The sequence below is a fragment of the Entelurus aequoreus genome, linkage group LG24 (assembly GCF_033978785.1).
Source record: "Entelurus aequoreus isolate RoL-2023_Sb linkage group LG24, RoL_Eaeq_v1.1, whole genome shotgun sequence".
Lineage (NCBI taxonomy): Eukaryota > Metazoa > Chordata > Actinopteri > Syngnathiformes > Syngnathidae > Entelurus > Entelurus aequoreus.
The window spans coordinates 36,753,215-36,771,288 of NC_084754.1; the positions used below are offsets into that span (position 1 = coordinate 36,753,215).

Consider the following 18,074-nt stretch of genomic DNA (forward strand, 5'->3'; position numbering starts at 1 on the left):
TCAACCCAATGGGCACGAGCACATCGCCTGTGTTGGTACACGCGTCGCATACATACACACCTCGCGTTCTCAATTCTAAGCAGGGCCGCAACGGGCTAAATTCCGGCCTGTGGAGGGGGGCGTGGTCTGCGGGCCTGCCGCAGAGCGGGGTGTGGAAGGACCGGCCTCGAAGCACAGCTGGCAAGTGATTGGATTACCCAGCTGGCGATGATCATCCAATCACCTGCCATGCTTTTTAGCAGCAGCCGAGACAAGACAAGTCAGTGGGAGTTGGAGTTGGAGTTTGAGCCAGAAAAGACTGAAAAGTTGCTAAAAAAGACCTGACCTTGCGCGTGTGCGAACAATAAAACATTGTTACACCAGACTACCGGGCTCACGCGAGAATCTTTGTGGTCAGAAGAACCCACAGGAGGGCAACCTCCACACGGCCCTAAGCCAAATTTTATTTTGAGGCCCCCATTAAAAATCTTTTGACACTTTTTTTTATTCGCAATTTTATTTCATTTGATGCATGTTTTGTACTAAACCAAAATGAATGGGAAAGGAATTCTGCAATAATTTGTCACGACGTGGACTATGGTGGGCTTTGTTTTCCCGAGATGCATAAGAACTGGCGTGAAGGTAAAGAAATGATTTTAATTCTAACAAAAAAGAGTGAACAAAAAGCGCACACAAGGCGGAGGTACAAACTTGGCTATGAAAACAAAACTAGCACAAAGGCAGAAACTATGAACATGAAACTAAAAAGACTTACTCAGGCGTGGCATGAAGCATGAACTATGGTATCAACAGGAAGCAAAGGATAGCATGGGTGTCAGAAGTATTGTCGCCAGACAGACTAACTGAAAAGGACAGGCTTAAATAATAGTGACATGATTGCTGACAGGTGCGACTAATGGGTTGTCATGGAAACAAAAACAAACAAGAGTGCACAAACAGGAACTAAAAAGAGTCCAAAAACCAAACAGAACCTAGCCAAACAAAACATGATCAAAAGACATGACATAATTATATTTGGGTGCAAAATTACAATCCATCCATCCATTTTCTATCACTTGTCCCTCTCGGGGTGGCGGGGGTGCTGGAGCCTATACCAGCTGCATTCAAGTCTCCACTTCATCGCAGGGCCAACACGGATAGACAACATTCACATTCACAGTCACACTCTAGGGTGGGGGTCAGCAACCCGCAGCTTTAGAGCCGCATTTGGCGCCGCCCTAGTGGCTCCTTGGCCTCTTTCAGAGATGTGTGAGAATGGTAAAAGATGAAGAAAAAAAAATGTTTTGTTTTAATATATTTTCTGTAGGAGGACTAACATGACACAAACCTTCATAATTGTTAGAAATCCCACTGTTTACATTAAACATGCTTCACTGATGAGAGTATTTGGCAAGCATTGTTTTGTCCTACTAATTTCAGCGATCTTCGAACTCATCCTAGTTTGTTTACATGTACAACTTTCTCCGATGCTGCCACAGAAAGACGTGTTTTATGCCACTCCTTCTTTGCCTCGTTTTGTCCTCCAAACGTTTTATGCTGTACGTGAATGCACAAAGGTGAGCTTTGTTGATGTTATTGAATTGCTGGAGTGCTTATCAGGCAAATTTGGTCAATCCATGGCTGCAAGCTAATCGATGCTAACATATAGCTAGCTATTTAGGCTAGCTGTATGTACATATTGCATCATTATGTCTCGTTTGTAGGTATATTTGAGCTCATTTAATTTCCTTCACTTATGTCCTCTGTGTATTTAATGTATATTTGCATGTCTCCTGACACAGTATATGTATGTAATATTGGCTGCATTTCTGATAGTTGTTTGTGTGCCATGTTGTTCCAGACCACAGCAAATGTTACCCAGCTTGCAAAGATTGTTATAAATCCATTAGAACAGGGGTGGGCAATTAATTTTTACCGGGGGCCGCATGAGCAACCCGAGCACTGCTGGAGGGCCACATCGACAATATTTCAATTAAATTTTGCTCAATATTATTTTTGATATATACCGTAAGATAAATAATAATAATAATAATAATTAATAATAATAATAGTAATACTTCAACATAGTGTGTGTAACAGCATTCCATGACTAATATAAATAAATTAACATTAATAATAAATGACAGTAAAATAAGCACATGTATGACTGAGGAGTCATAGTGTAACTTTGTGTGGTGTTTGAGTTGTCTGACTTTTTGTGTGGCCATAAACGCACCAGTGGTTTAGTGCTATGCATGTTGGTGACAGATGACAAGTTGGTTTTGGCCTGGTTTGTACGGCAGAAAATGACTAGTTTTTCGAGATAGAAGTGTTTTACTCATGTTTTTGGTGTGGTTATGTCCGAATATAAAGAGTTTTGCTCAATAAAGTGATCGATATAATTCCTGTCCTCGAAGCATCTCGATAGACGTTACAATAATTGAACGGTGTTGACGAACACCGTTAGGGCCGCTTGTTGTCACTGTCACTCAAAGTTGCATTGCAAAATTACATAGAATAAATATGTTTATTTTGTTTAGAATTCAGATGGGATTTGATTTGGTGCGCGGCATATATTTGCTGCGCGCAGCAGACGCTTGAGCAGTGCGCAATTGCGCAGGCACGCACCTTAGAGGGAACGTTGCTTTGCAGTCCATGTCTTGTTGGAAACACGTCATTCTTCATCAACTTTTCTCTTTTTAGCGTCTCAAGTGTAAACCGTGCATCATTTGTCGCTGCATGTGCACCTTCACTCGCAGGTTACACACGGACACACGCCCATAAGTAATACTTTTCAAAATAAAAGTAGCACAGTTGTATTGCGTGCACGACATAGATGTTTTTTCAACTTTATTTTGTAATTTCTAATTGCAGCTGTTCACATTCACTCACAATCACGCACACGCATACGTCCACACGGAAGTAATACAAATAACGGTTTTCAAAACAAAAGCAGCACCGTTGTATGCACACTCGACATAGATACTTTTTTAAATTTATTTTGTAATTTATAATTGGCCTCACACGGGCCGGAGAGGGATGTACAAAGGGCCGGATGCGGCCCGCGGGCCGCAGAATGCCCAGGTCTGCATTAGAAGAAGACAGCCTGCCGTTTCCTTAAACTTGGACACACACATCTATACCTTTGGCCATTCTGAGCCAGAAGTTATCTCGTCCTGTGTGAAGTCTACATTTTACTAATGTTTTCCAATGTTGCAAAAATGTCCATCCATCCATCCATTTTCTACCGCTTATCCTTTTCGAGGTGTTGCAAAAATGTGTAAAATAATGTCAATGAATATTTGCGTCAGCCTTTGATAGTAGGCTAATATAGCTAATATAGACACTTACATCATGTGTTGCCTTCATTATAACACTTATATAAGGCTTTGAATTTTTTGCGGCTCCAGACAGATTTGTTTTTCTTGTATTTTTGGTCCAATATGGCTCTTTCAACATTTTGGGTTGCCGACCCCTGCTCTAGGGCCACTGTAGTGTTGCCAATCAACCTATCCCCAGGTGCATGTCTCTGCAGAAAGCCGGAGTACCTGGAGAGAACCCACGCAGTCACGGGGAGAACGTGCAAACTCCACACAGAAAGACCCCGAGCCCGGGGATAGAACCCAGGACCTTCGTATTGTGAGGCACACGCACTAACCCGGGGATACGAACTGAGCACACTGCAAAAACTGAAATCTAAGTAAGATTAAATATCTCAAATAAGGGTGATATTTGCTTATTTTCTGTCTAATAAGATCATTTTTCTCACTAAGCAGATTTTATGTTAGAGTGTTTTACTTGTTTTAAGTGTTTTGGTCCTAAATGATCTCAGTAAGATATTACAGCTTGTTGCTGAGATGATATGACCTATATTGAGTAAAACATGCTTGAAAGCATGAAAAAAAATCATGATTTTGACACAATTGTGTCTCATAATTAAAACAGATGACGGCCAAATGTACTTTGCTGTTTTATTTTCAATGAAACAGTAGAAAACACGTAAATGGTAAATGGTAAATACTTGTATAGCGCTGTTCTACCTTTTTTTAAGGAACTTAAAGTGCTTTGACACTATTTCCACATTCACCCATTCACACACACACATTCACACACTGATGGCGGGAGCTGCCATGTACGGCGCTAACCAGGCCCATCAGGAGCAAGGGTGAAGTGTCTTGCTCTAGGACACAACGGACGTGACTAGGATGGTAGAAGATGGGGATTGAACCAGTAACCCTCAGATTGCTGGCACGGCCACTCTCCCAACTTCGCCACGCCGTACTCTATAGTAGTACAGTTGGCACAGTACAGCAAACTGACAGTTAATATTTAAACATTTAACATTTGACATTTCAAACAATTTTAAACAGAAATAGTTCATGCACATTCAAAATTACAATTAAATAAATTTTGGCCGGGAGCTGGGCTGTATATATGCGCACTAATTGACTGAAAGAGCACGCACTTGGCACGATGATGTCATGTTATCGATGGAAAAATGCATTTTTAGACAATATGATTTGCCTGAGCGGCTAGGAGACCCCGAGAGTAACAAGCGGTTGCCTTGTTGCCTTTCCATTAAGAACAATAAATTAGTTTTTAGTATAAGTTTGCTGGTTTCAAGAAATGTAATGGCGAGCGCATATCATTATGTCAAGCATTGGCGTTGTTAGGCCTGTTTTAGGGGGGCTCAAGCCCCCCTAAAATATTCTTAAGCCCCCCTAAATAATTTGGGGACATTTTTTCATTTTTTTTTATTTTTTTACAAATACATGCCGACAAATTCATTATAAAGTGGCCCGAATATGAGTTTAAATAAATATAGCGTAAGGTAGAGAGCCCCTTTAGTGCATCAGTATCCAATCCATTCCACTTGTTCATATAGAAAATGCCAACATCACTCAAAATCCAGTCCGCATTTTCTTTGCGACCTTGCGGCACAACTGTGTATATATATATATATATATATATATATATATATATATATATATATATATATATATATATATATATATATATATATATATATATATATATATATGTATGAAATACTTAATATGTGTATATATGTATATATACATGCATATATATAAGAAAAACCCAGACACCATCTTTGTAGTAATTTTTCTCCTGCGTGGACTTAAATAAAGGATAAATGAGTTATACTTGTATAGCGCTTTTCTACCTTCAAGGTACTCAAAGCGCTTTGACAGTATTTCCACATTCACCCATTCACACACACATTCACACACTGATGGAGGGAGCTGCCATGCAAGGCACTACCAGCACCCATCAGGAGCAAGGGTGAAGTGTCTTGCCCAAGGACACAACGGACGTGACTAGGATGGTAGAAGGTGGGGATTGAACCCCAGTAACCAGCAACCCTCCGATTGCTGGCACGGCCACTCTACCAATTCCGCCTTCCGTCTTCCTTTACAATGAGTGAAGCTGCACGAAACCTTGTGTCTGCAATTGTAAATAATTTAGTTTTTAAGTTTTGTGTTTCTGGTAGAATCTATATAAAGTAATATACATTAGCCTATTGTTAAAATAATGAAAAAAACATCATTAAATATATTTGTTTTATTGTGTTGTTACATTAATAGCTGATGTATTATTATAGGATGGCTTGTTAAAGGCCTACTGAAATGATTTTTTTTAATTTAAACGGGAATAGCAGATCCATTCTACGTGTCATACTTGATCATTTTGCGATATTGCCATATTTTTGCTGAAAGGATTTAGTATAGAACAAAGTCGATAAAGTTCGCAACTTTTGGTCTCTGATAAAAAAAAGCCTTGCCCCTACCGGAAGTAGCGTGACGTCACAAGAGCTGGGGCTGCTGAGTCTTTCCTATTGTTTTCAATGATGGCCGCCAGAAGTGAGAGCGATTCCGACCGAGATAGCGACGATTTCCCCATTAATTTGAGCGAGGATGAAAGATTTTTGGATGAGGAAAGTGCAAGTGAAGAACTAGTGGGGATTGGAAGCGATTCAGAAGCTGTGAGAGGGATAGAGCCATACCGATTTGAACCCGAAGCTGACGAAGACTGTCAGGAGGACGCTGCTGCTATTGATGCTGGAGGAGCACACGACATAGATCGCCTTCAGAATACAGAATGGTAAAATGTTATTTATTTATAGACTAGTTTTAGCTTGTGGCCTAGTCTTGCACTGTTACTGTTAGTGTTACAACTTACACTCCAGGCCTATCTATAGACCAAGTATCTATCATTGACACAATGCTGGAGTAGCACATGACATAGATCGCCTTCAGAATACAGAATGGTAACATGTTATTTATTTATAGACTAGTTTTAGCTTGTGGCCTAGTCTTGCACTGTTACTGTTAGTGTTACAACTTACACCCCAGGCCTATCTATAGACCAAGTATCTATCATTGACACAATGCTGGAGTAGCACACGACATAGATCGCCTTCAGAATACAGAATGGTAACATGTTATTTATTTATAGACTAGTTTTAGCTTGTGGCCTAGTCTTGCACTGTTACTGTTAGTGTTACAAATTACACCCCAGGCCTATCTATAGACTAAGTATCTATCATTGACACAATGTCAAACCTAATTAATTACCCATTATTTCTATGGGCCACAGCTCCATATACCGGCAATACTAAAAATATGCATGTAGATTAATAAGATCCACAACAAGACAATGATAATATTAATTATTCCACATGTTTGCAGATTGCAGGTGTCCATAATAAGAATTGATTTACAAATATTATGAATATTTCTATTTCCAGGTGTACATGTCACAACTGTGTGAACATGGAGACAGTGGCTGAGTGTGTCTGCTGTCGTGAGCTAGATGCAGTGGCCAGAAGGATGGAGGAGAAGAGGGTGGAGACGTGCATCATAGACCACCCTGGCTTTCCATCTGTGTGTCTGGATGAATGGGTGCTGCAGACAGCGTATTACGCCTACCAACAGCAATATGGCGTGCTGCAGCAACAGCAAAATGAGTGAGGCACAAATAAGTTTAAAGGCCTACTGAAATGAATTTTTTTTATTTAAACGGGGATAGCAGATCTATTCTATGTGTCATACTTGATCATTTCGCGATATTGCCATATTTTTGCTGAAAGGATTTAGTATAGAACAACGACGATAAAGATTGCAACTTTTGGTATCTGATAAAAAAAAAGGCTTGCCCCTACCGGAAGTAGCGTGACATAGTCAGTTGAACATATACACAAAGTTCCCTATTGTTTACAATGATGGCCGCATGAAGTGAGAGAGATTCGGACCAAGAAAGCGACAATTTCCCCATTAATTTGAGCGAGGATGAAAGATTTGTGGATGAGTAAAGTGCAAGTGAAGGACTAGTGGGGAGTTGAAGCTATTCAGATAGGGAAGATGCTGTGAGAGCCGGGGGTGACCTGATATTCAGCTGGGAATGACTACAACAGTAAATAAACACAAGACATATATATACTCTATTAGCCACAACACAACCAGGCTTATATTCAATATGCCACAAATTAATCCTGCATAAAAACACCTGTGTGTTTGTTATGCTAGCTCCTAGCTCCTCTGCTAGCTCCTAGCTCCATAGAACACGCCAATACAATTCAAACACCTGATCAACACACACAATCACTCAGCCCAAAAGACCGTTCACCTAACCCAAGGTTCATAAAGCTTATATATTTTTAAAAAGTTACGTACGTGACGCGCACATACGGTCAAGCTATCAAATGTTTAGCAGCCAAGGCTGCATACTCACGGTACCTGATATTCAGCTGGGAATGACTAAAACAGTAAATAAACACAAGACATATATATACTCTATTAGCCACAACACAACCAGGCTTATATTTAATATGCCACAAATTAATCCTGCATAAAAACACCTGCGTGTTTGTTATGCTAGCTCCTAGCTCCTATGCTAGCTCCTAGCTCCATAGAACACGCCAATACAATTCAAACACCTGATCAACACACACAATCACTCAGCCCAAAAGACCGTTCACCTAACCCAAGGTTCATAAAGCTTATATATTTTAAAAAAGTTACGTACATACGCAAAAAAAAGTTGCGCACATACGGTCAAGCGATCAAATGTTTAGAAGCCAAAGCTGCATACTCACAGTAGCACGTCTGCGTCTTTGTCATCCAAATCAAAGTAATCCTGGTAAGAGTCTGTGTTGTCCCAGTTCTCTACAGGCGTCTGTGTATCGAAGTCAAAAGTCCTCCTGGTTAGAGTCTCTGTTATCCGAGTTCTTCCATCTTGACTGCATCTTTCGGGAATGTAAACAAAGAAGCGCCGGCTGTGTACTGTTGTTGTTGACTACGTTCGAAAAATACGTCCATTTCGCACCGACAACTTTCTTCTTTGCTTGCTCAGCTTCCTTCTCCATAATGCAATGAACATGATTGCAACAGATTCACGAACACAGATGTCCAGAATACTGTGGAATTATGAAATGAAAACAGAGCTTTTTCGTATTGGCTTCAATGTGGAAGGCATACCCGTGTTCCCCGGTCTACGTCACGCGCATACGTCATCCTCAGAGGCGTTTCGAACCGGAAGTTTAGCGGCAAATTTAAAATGTCACTTTATAAGTTAACCCGGCCGTATTGGCATGTGTTATAATGTTAAGATTTCATCATTGATATATAAACTATCAGACTGCGTGGTCGGTAGTAGTGGGTTTCAGTAGGCCTTTAAATAATTCTATCAACCTTCGGAAGATAAGTCAGAATGAGCACTTTCTTATCTTATTCTTATTCTGTGAAATGTACTGTGCTACAATGTACATTACATTATATATCATAGAAGTATTACATACATAAAACCGTAGATGTCAACAATATTTACAATTTACTGCAACAGTAAATGACAAATGAATAGAATGCATGACAATGTCTTTTGCATCTCAGAGAACAGTGAGTCACTGTGTATCCAATAACAGCTGCCATCATTTGCTAACAACTATTTTGTACTTGCAGGCGGAGACGACACACAGCCTATCGACAGTTTGTCCGCTTCTGCTGGGGATATCTGGGAAAGGAGATAAGGGTGGTACTACCAGCTTGTGTAGTACATAAGATTAGGACAACATTCCCATCGATGGACTACACGGGGTTCCAAGACGTGCAGTGACTGCAACACAATCCACATGGCCACTGTACTTAATCAATAAAAGAAATCAATCAATCAATCAATCAATCAATGTTTATTTATATAGCCCTAAATCACAAGTGTCTCAAAGGGCTGCACAAGCCACAACGACATCCTCGGTACAGAGCCCACATACGGGCAAGGAAAAACTCACCCCAGTGGGACGTCGGTGAATGACTATGAGAAACCTTGGAGAGGACCGCATAATATGTGGGTAACCAACCCCCCCCACCCCCCTCCCTCTAGGGGAGACCGAAAGCAATGTATGTCGAGTGGGTCTGACATAATATTGTGAAAGTCCAGTCCTTAGTGGATCTAACACAGGGGTCGGCAACCCGCGGCTCCGGAGCCGCATGCGGCTCCTTGACCATTCTGATGCGGCTCAGCTACATACATGCCGACCCCCCCCCGATTTTCCCAGGAGACTTATGGATCTCAGTGTCTCTCATAGATTACTCCCAGGGTAAAACTAATCCTATTTACACTCTAATTACTAAATAAAGGGCATGCCCTAATTGCACTGCAGTAATTGTCCTCTATAGCATTTACATACAGCGTGCCAGTCCAGCCGCATGTTGCATGTTGTTAGTACTAGCACACACAGGAGACAGCAAAGCATACTTACTCATCAGCCACACAGCTTACACTGACGGTAGCCGTATCAAACAACTTTAACATTGTTACGTTACAAATATGTGCCACACTCTGAACCCACACCAAAAAAGAATGAAAAACACATTTCTGGAGAACATCCCACCGTAACACAACATAAACACAACACAACCATTACCCAGAATCCCATGCAGCCCTAACTCTTCCGGTCTACACCGCTACCACCAAATCCCCCCACACATCAACCCCCCCCTCCCTGGTACCGTCAGTGTAAGATGTGTGGCTGCTGATGTAGTACGCCTTGCTGTCACTTACGTGAGCAAGCTGAAATTGCGTTCTACGTGTGGTCGAGCAGGTACGCTGTTAGGGCAGACTGTAGAGGGCGCCAAATGCAGTGTCATCACGCTCTAATATTCGGGAGTCTCCCGGGAAAAATGAGAGGGTTGGCAAGTATGATGCTATCAAGCACCATTCATTCAAAACTCGCGGGCTGCACTAACATCAAATTTCCACATTAAAGTGCGTGTGTCGGAGACCCCTGGTTAACATAGCACAGAGCATTTAAGCTTTGTATGCGGTGTTTTTCATTTTAAATTTTAAAAAAATTTTTGTGGCTCCCATTACTTTCTTTAATTTGTGAAACTTGCCAAAATGGCTCTTTGAGTGGTAAAGGTTGCCGACCCCTGATCTAACATAATAGTAAGAGTCCAGTCCATAGTGGGGCCAGCAGGAGGCCATCCCGAGCGGAGACGGGTCAGCAGCGCAGAGATGTCCCCAACCGATGCACATATATAACCCCTCCACAAGGGGGAGAGGGTGTGGGGTGGGGGGCAGAGGAGAAAAGAAAAGAAACGGCAGATCAACTGGTCTAAAAATGGGGGTCTATTTAAAGGCTAGAGTATACAAATGAGTTTTAAGATGGGACTTAAATGCTTCTACTGAGGTAGCATCTCTAACTGTTACTGGGAGGGCAGTTAACACTTACCGAAGCGACTCCTGTGCTTGGCGATGGCTTCCTCCTTGTCTGGCTTCTCCAGTTCATCGCAGAGGAAGGGAGGCACATCCACAGTGACGCTGACTGGTGTTCTCTGGTCAGGGGTCTGTCTGCAGCCAGCAACAACCTCCCTGATCAAGTCATCTACGTAGCCTGCAAAATACAATTGTACATGTTCCTGCTCACAACATAATATACTCATGGAGAGTGAAACTTGACAGTATTATTATCATGATACAAAGTGTCAAGTGTTTACATGTTTTGTGTCCTCTACACTTACGTTATGTTGGTTCTGTCGCGATTTTCTTGACCACATGGCCCCCTGCTTTATACTTCGGGTAGCGTACTGCATAGCGCTCAGCACCCGCTTGTGTAGTGGCTATAGGGCGGCTCGAGTTTTCATTCCAGTGCAGCCCAGCAAGCAGGTTCCTAGGTGTGGTAACAGAATAATGTAATAAATAGTACTAAAGTATGGCACACACTAGTGACACTTAGATTAGTGTGGAAACATACCTGCACAGCATTCCGATGTATGAGAAGACATACATTTTCGGTGCGAACTGTATAAGATAAAAGACACTTTATTCAGTCATGCGTCCATACAATGTGTGTGTAAATTTATAAATAGTTTGTAAATTTGAATACAAATGTTTGTGTATTAAACTGTTTATAGTCAGCTATTAAAGCTTGATCTCCTGCAATAATGAAGCTGTTTTGTTTTTAATTTTAACACCACGCCAGAATTGTTTGCAATCTTTCTCACCAAGATGCCTAGCCACTATGTTGGACCTCTAACTGCCTAGCCACTATGTTGGACCTCTAACTGCCTAGCCACTATGTTGGACCTCTAACATTCTCTTGCTTACACTGACTGTATCAAGGCTACATTTAGTATGCTCTAGTACAGGGGTGGGCAATTAATTTTTACCGGGGGCCGCATGAGCAACCCGAGCACTGCTGGAGGGCCACATCGACAATATTTCAATTAAATTTTGCTCAATATTATTTTTGATATATACCGTAAGATAAATAATAATAATAATAATAATAATAATTAATAATAATAGTAATACTTCAACATAGTGTGTTTAACAGCATTCCATGACTAATATAAATAAATTAACATTAATAATAAATGACAGTAAAATAAGCACACGTATGACTGAGGAGTCATAGTGTAACTTTGTGTGGTGTTTGAGTTGTCCGACTTTTTGTGTGGCCATAAACGCACCAGTGGTTTAGTGCTATGCGTGTTGGTGGCAGATGACAAGTTGGTTTTGGCCTGGTTTGTACGGCAGAAAATGACTAGTTTTTCCAGATAGAAGTGTTTTACTTATGTTTTTGGTGTGGTTCTGGCCGAATATAAACAGTTTTGCTCAATAAAGTGATCGATATAATTCCTGGCCTCGAAGCATCTCGATAGACGTTACAATAATTGAACGGTGTTCAATTGAACGGTGTTGACGAACACCGTTAGGGCCGCTTGTTGTCACTTTCACTCAAAGTTGCATTGCAAAATTACATACAATAAATATGTTTATTTTGTTTAGAATTCAGATGGGATTTGATTTGGTGCGCGGCATATATTTGCTGCGCGCAGCAGACGCTAGCAGTGCGCAATTGCGCAGGCACGCACCTTAGAGGGAACGTTGCATGGCAGTCAATGTCTTGTTGGAAACACGCCATTCTTCATCAACTTTTCTCTTTTTAGCGTCTCGGGTGTAAACCGTGCATCACTTGTCGCTGAATGTGCACCTTCACTCGCAGGTTACACACGGACACACGCCCATAAAGAATAATTTTCAAAATAAAAGCAGCACAGTTGTATTGCGTGCACGACATAGATGTTTTTTCAACTTTATTTTGTAATTAATGATTGCAGCTGTTCACATTCACTCACAATCACGCACACGCATACGTCCACACGGAAGTAATACAAATAACGATTTTCAAAACAAAAGCAGCACCGTTGTATTGCACACTCGACATAGATTCTTTTTAAAATGTATTTTGTAATTTATAATTGGCCTCACGCGGGCCGGACAGGGACGCACAAAGAATGCCCAGGTCTGCTCTAGTATTTTGCTCCCTGGCCACCAAAGTCCTAGTGGCAGGTGGTAACCACCAACGCCACCTACAGGCGATCAGCCTAATTCTCACCTGTATGATAAGGCTATGGAACGCCTCCACCTTGGAAGTCTGGTGTTCACCCGACAGCATGGCGATATCTCTCAGCAGGGACTTGTTGTTGACCACCTCCTCCAGTTTCACTGCTGAGCGTGAACCTAAACCTAAATTTAAAATAGAACAATGTTTCAACAAAAATGTTCCAGTCAACTTAAACTGGTTATTTACTTACAAGTTTATCTGAATTTTTTGACTTTCAAAAGATGTGCAGGAAAATACTGCTAGTCCCTCACTGCTTTCGGGCAACTTATTTGCCTACTCACTTTGTTTGAGCCATTTCTTTTGCCGTTGCAGTTGTCCATGAGTACAAATTGGGAAGAGGTCGCCATGGTCCTTGTGGATGTTCTGAATGTGTCGCTCCACAGACTTCCACTTGGCAACCAGAAGTCCCCCCTCTCCAGGCGGTGTAGACACTGCTGCCCAGTAGAGGTGGTTGATTATACTTAGCACCCAGGGCTTCAGGTCTTCACAGTCCTTATGCTTGTAGATGGCCTTCAGTTTCTTTCCGATGGCTACAAACAGAAAAAAGCAGAAATTTGTGGATTAAATACAATATGGCATTCATCTGATCACTAATATGTACACACTACTTCACAACTTGTCATGCATACAAATAATCCAACTAACATTTTGCAACATGCCAGATGTCATAGCAGTGCCGTGTATTGGGCATGTTTTCGCGAATCCATTTAGCGATCTGTCTGTGTCGGTCTGTCACCAGCACCCCGACATCCAGGTCCCAGCTGATCAGCAGCTCCACCATCCTCTTCAGTCCTTCCATCTCCATATGGTAGCTGCCAAGACATTCGTTGCTCTGAAATATATATAACAGAAAAGGAATGAGCAAAGAAAAAAATGAAAAAGGGGCTTAGTATACATTGAAATGGTTAATGTTATTAGACAAATTTACTAGGATAATTCTGGAAAATCCCTTCTCCGCTTATTATGTTACTAGTGTTTTAGTGAGATTATATGGTCGTACCTGTACAACCTGAATGGTCGAGAACCACATTGGCCACAAGCTCCATTGTGGTGTAGGTACCAAACTTGGCACTGTGTCCCGGACTGTCTGCTCGCCCATCACCACCAAGGACGAGGGGTCGGCCTTCCACCTGCAGCACGGTGAGGTGCGTCCGTTGCTGTTCCTCCCACACCTTTTTGATGGCTGGCTGCAGGATGAGCTCCTGGTGGTTGAAAAATGTCCTCTTCACATACGTGACCACTCCGATGCTGTTCAGCACTTGCAACACCTTGCCAGAAGATGCGCCAGCGAAGAGGATGCCAGCAGATAGCAGGATGTTGCCCGCGGCATAAGGGCCAATGTTTGGCTGGCTGCTCCAACTACTCCTCTGGTCACATGATGCACATTGAAGAGTCATGGTCAGTTGTGTACCGTTTGAATCCCAAGAAGGGCTTATGTCCTGGCTGCCACAGACTGGACAGTGACACCACTTGACGAGACTCTGGAGGCACGACTCAAAGATGATGTACTTCGGTTCCTTGTGGCAGCTCTCTTCACGCATCTGGTGAGTACGTGGGCGATCTGGCGACCCGTCAGATTGACACGGATCCGATGTCGATGACTCACTCGGCACATAGCTGTCATCGGAAGAACCACTAACAAAAGGCGCAGTGGGACTTGATGCTGGTCCTACATCAAACAATGCAGGAGCACCTGGAGTTGCTATGTTAGTCTGCATCTCGGGGCTGTCAGATGGAGCTGCTACACTTGACGATGGGACTTCACTAACCCTGGCCAGCCGAGCTCTAACCCTCTCGAGGATCTCTGGGGTCACCTGGTGTCCTAGCAATAAAATCAAACACAAGTTGTTTATATAATCTGTTAAAATTAAACTAGAATCACATACGAATTATTGTCTTTGAATCACCTAATTTATCTGTCTACTCTACTCTGCACAGGCAGCTGTGCAATGTGTACTGTGATGTGCAGAATTATGTTCATCACCGAAATAGACATACCCTTTGATCTATGATGTATTTTCTCTGTTTGGGTGCTCTTGCTACTGGTCATTGCTGTTGGTGCTCTCCCAATCGGTACCCAGTCCGTCTGGCATCCTTGTTCTCTTGTATTTCCCTGGAAATGGAGAAACAGCTACATGTAATATGGATACCTCATTTACATAAATTATGAATACTTTTGTATTGGGCTTGAACTGTAATCCATTTGAACATTGATTAGGAAAACAAATCGAACCTGATCTTGATTGCCCTCCTCATCAGGCAAATCTAGTGCCATTGCCATTGGTTCATCCACCGCATCCGCCACTGATGCCGTAGTCGTACTGGCCATGATCTGATCTCTTGTCTGTAAATGTACAATACTTTATATTATTGTCTATTGTAATCTATTGACAGTATTGACACTATTGACAGTAATGTCAGTAAATGCACGATACTTTATACTGCAGAAGAACTTGACTAGAACTTGAAGCAATAATTATATGTAGACTATTTTATTGTTCATTTATTTCATTGTTCATGAAGTAGACCAGTGGTTCTCAAATGGGGGTACGCGTACCCCTGGGGGTACTTGAAGGTATGCCAAGGAGTACGTGAGAATTTTTTAAAATATTCTAAAAATATCAACAATTCAAAAATCCTTTATAAATATATTTATTGAATAATACTTCAACAAAATAAATGTTTAGAATTAAGTTCATGAATCCAGATGGATCTCTATTACAATCCCCAAAGAGGGCACTTTAAGTTGATGATTACTTCTATGTGTAGAAATCTTTATTTATAATTGAATCACTTGTTTATTTTCAACAAGTTTTTTGTTATTTTTAAATCTTTTTTTCCAAATAGTTCAAGAAAGACCACTACCAATGAGCAATATTTTGCACTGTTATACAATTTAATAAATCAGAAACTGATGACATAGTGCTGTATTTTACTTTTGTTTCTCTTTTTTTCAAACAAAAATGCTTTGCTCTGATTAGGGGATACTTGAGTTAAAAAAATGTTCACAGGGAGTACATCACTGAAAAAAGGTTGAGAACCACTGGAGTAATATATGACTTGATTGATTGATTGATTGAGACTTTTATTAGTAGGTTGCACAGTGAAGTATATATTCTGTACAATTGACCACTAAATGGTAACACCCCAATAAGTTTTTCAACTTGTTTAAGTCGGGGTCCACTTAAATTGATTCATGATACAGATATATACTATCAGATATATACTATCATCATAATACAGTCATCACACAAGATAATTACATTGCATTATTTACATTATTTACAATCCGGGGTGTGGAGGGGTTAGGTTTGGTTGTTATCTTCAGTCATCAACAATTGAGAACAAAGAAATGGATATTGGAACAGTGTAGTCTGACTATGGAAACTGGAAATCAAGATTCTTACCCTCTTCCTTTCCCTTTTGGCAAATGCAGACCTCATGTGCACAGTCTGTCCACTTGTGGAGGGTGTGGGGTGCTCTGAACTTGTCGAACTTGCACTTAAGCATGGCCGTGGTCTGTTGAAAATAGTTGGCTTCGCACCTTTCTTCAGCACGAGTCGACGGGTGGTGGCGATGCCCATCGCTGCCCTTTGCAAGGGACCCTCTTCGAAACATGATTGTTCGAAATGTTCGCTGCATAATACACTGTACTTTGTGTGTGTGGTCCAATCCAACCGTGTTCGCTTGACTTCTTTGTTCCATAGTAAAGCTTGGCCGCCATCTTTTTGGAATAAAAACAATGCAACACCAGTTGTTTGTCTTTGTGTTGTTACATCCCGCAGCAACACACCGCTTTCCACTTACAGCTTTCTTTTTTGTAGTTTCCATTGTAAATTGAACAAATTGCAAAAGATTCACCAACAGATGTCCAGAATACTGTGGAATTTTGTTGAAAACACAGGTTTTTATGTCGTAGCTCTTGTGACGTCACGCGCATACGTCATATGCAAATGAGTTTTTCGAACGGAAGTGTGGCGGGAATTTTAAAATTGCACTTTATAAGTTAACCCGGCCGTATTGGCATGTGTTGCAATGTTAAGATTTCATCATTGATATATAAACTATCAGACTGCGTGGTCGGTAGTAGTGGGTTTCAGTAGGCCTTTAAACATTTCATAGGATTTTCAGAGGGAGGAACAACCAAGACATTTGATATAAAATGTAAAATGAATAAATACATGAAAAGAAAAAGAAAAAAATGGTTAAAAGTCATCGTCCCGGGGAGCATTACATTTTTTTATCAATGACAGAGCAGGAAGGGGCTAGGAATATGTTCAATACAAAAATGTTGTATGAAGCGCCCTTTTTTGACATTTTACACGCACCTATTCCCTTGATTCCAAGCAAGATTCACATTTTTTTGCATAATCGTGACTTCACAGCCACCGGTACCTCAAAATGTGTGTGAAATGTCCTGGCCAGCGCCAGCGTCCTCCTTCAAAATTCGGTGTTATTTTCCCCCTGTGTTTGTTTGGTTCTGTCACTTTAAGTTTCACTGACAGCAAAAATGGCTCCTATGGTGTATTTGAGTAATTGCAGTCAGGTGTGCTGTGACTATAAACTATAATAGTCTTCATTTAGGATGTTTGTAAGATAATTACACTTTTTTTTTTTACTACCTATAAACACACATCTTGTTAGTGTTGGCAAGACATAGTTCTATGGTGTTAGCCTTTCCATCAAGTCCACTTAATAGTGGACAACTTAACCATCTGTCAACAGAATGTTGTCTAACCATGCACTGCAGGAGCTGAAATGTTGGATTGGGACCAAGCAAAGACTGCAGGTAGGAACCTTTCACTGCGTCATTGTTGCAATGATTCACGTGTTTCAGCAGCAGCTCGCTTCAACTATATTTATATTTTATAAAAGGTTAAACAAGAGATGAAACATTATGTTTGGTTTCTAGGATTGAAAAGAATGTGAGGAAAGTTGAATGTGAGAAAATGTGTTGACTTACCTTCAATGAAGAATATTGTTCCTGTTCAGGTGTGCTGGGAAATTGCATCCCCATGAAACACAAACCTTTTTTCTGTTTGTTCCTATTGGTTGTCAGCCATGTTGTATACACTGCAAAAAGTCAGTGTTCAAAAACAAGAAAAAAAAAATTAGGGGTATTTTACTTGAACTAAGCAAAATTATCTGCCAATAGAACAAGAAAATGTGG

General features: G+C 41.1%; 2 protein-coding genes across 8 annotated transcripts in view; one reads left to right on the forward strand and one right to left on the reverse strand.

The window, feature by feature from the left end:
* The window catches only part of LOC133641655 (uncharacterized), a 134,134-nt gene extending 116,202 nt beyond the window's left edge, over positions 1–17,932 (reverse strand). For 5 of the 7 annotated variants that reach the window (XM_062035540.1, XM_062035537.1, XM_062035541.1 and 2 more), the window contains exons 1-7: positions 13,905–14,148; positions 13,550–13,736; positions 13,186–13,434; positions 12,896–13,020; positions 11,249–11,295; positions 11,016–11,164; positions 10,727–10,888 (exon numbers count right to left, since the gene is read on the reverse strand). In XM_062035540.1, the coding sequence (XP_061891524.1) occupies positions 11,017–11,164; positions 11,249–11,295; positions 12,896–13,020; positions 13,186–13,434; positions 13,550–13,736; positions 13,905–14,003 (855 nt within the window). In that variant the 5' untranslated portion in view covers positions 14,004–14,148 and the 3' untranslated portion in view covers positions 10,727–10,888; position 11,016. Of the gene's footprint in view, positions 1–10,553; positions 10,889–11,015; positions 11,165–11,248; positions 11,296–12,895; positions 13,021–13,185; positions 13,435–13,549; positions 13,737–13,904; positions 14,727–14,902; positions 15,018–15,137; positions 15,249–16,311; positions 16,629–17,867 lie in introns of those variants that run through there. The other 2 variants (XM_062035536.1, XM_062035535.1) reach the window with 2 other exon arrangements.
* LOC133641722 (P2X purinoceptor 7-like) lies at positions 5,724–9,156 on the forward strand. Its single transcript, XM_062035665.1, has 3 exons — positions 5,724–6,102; positions 6,749–6,967; positions 8,958–9,156. Exons 1-3 carry the CDS (start codon positions 5,846–5,848, stop codon positions 9,109–9,111), a joined length of 630 nt encoding a protein of 209 aa, XP_061891649.1. The 5' UTR covers positions 5,724–5,845; the 3' UTR covers positions 9,112–9,156.
* Positions 17,933–18,074: the final 142 nt, after the last annotated feature.

Bases quoted from the DNA above. Each gene is read 5' to 3' on its own strand.
- LOC133641722 (XM_062035665.1), top strand. From the start codon at position 5,846: ATGATGGCCGCCAGAAGTGAGAGCGATTCCGACCGAGATAGCGACGAT. The intron at 6,103-6,748 runs GTAAAATGTTAT...TTCTATTTCCAG, and splicing joins CGCCTTCAGAATACAGAATG to GTGTACATGTCACAACTGTG. The intron at 6,968-8,957 runs GTGAGGCACAAA...TTGTACTTGCAG, and splicing joins CTGCAGCAACAGCAAAATGA to GCGGAGACGACACACAGCCT.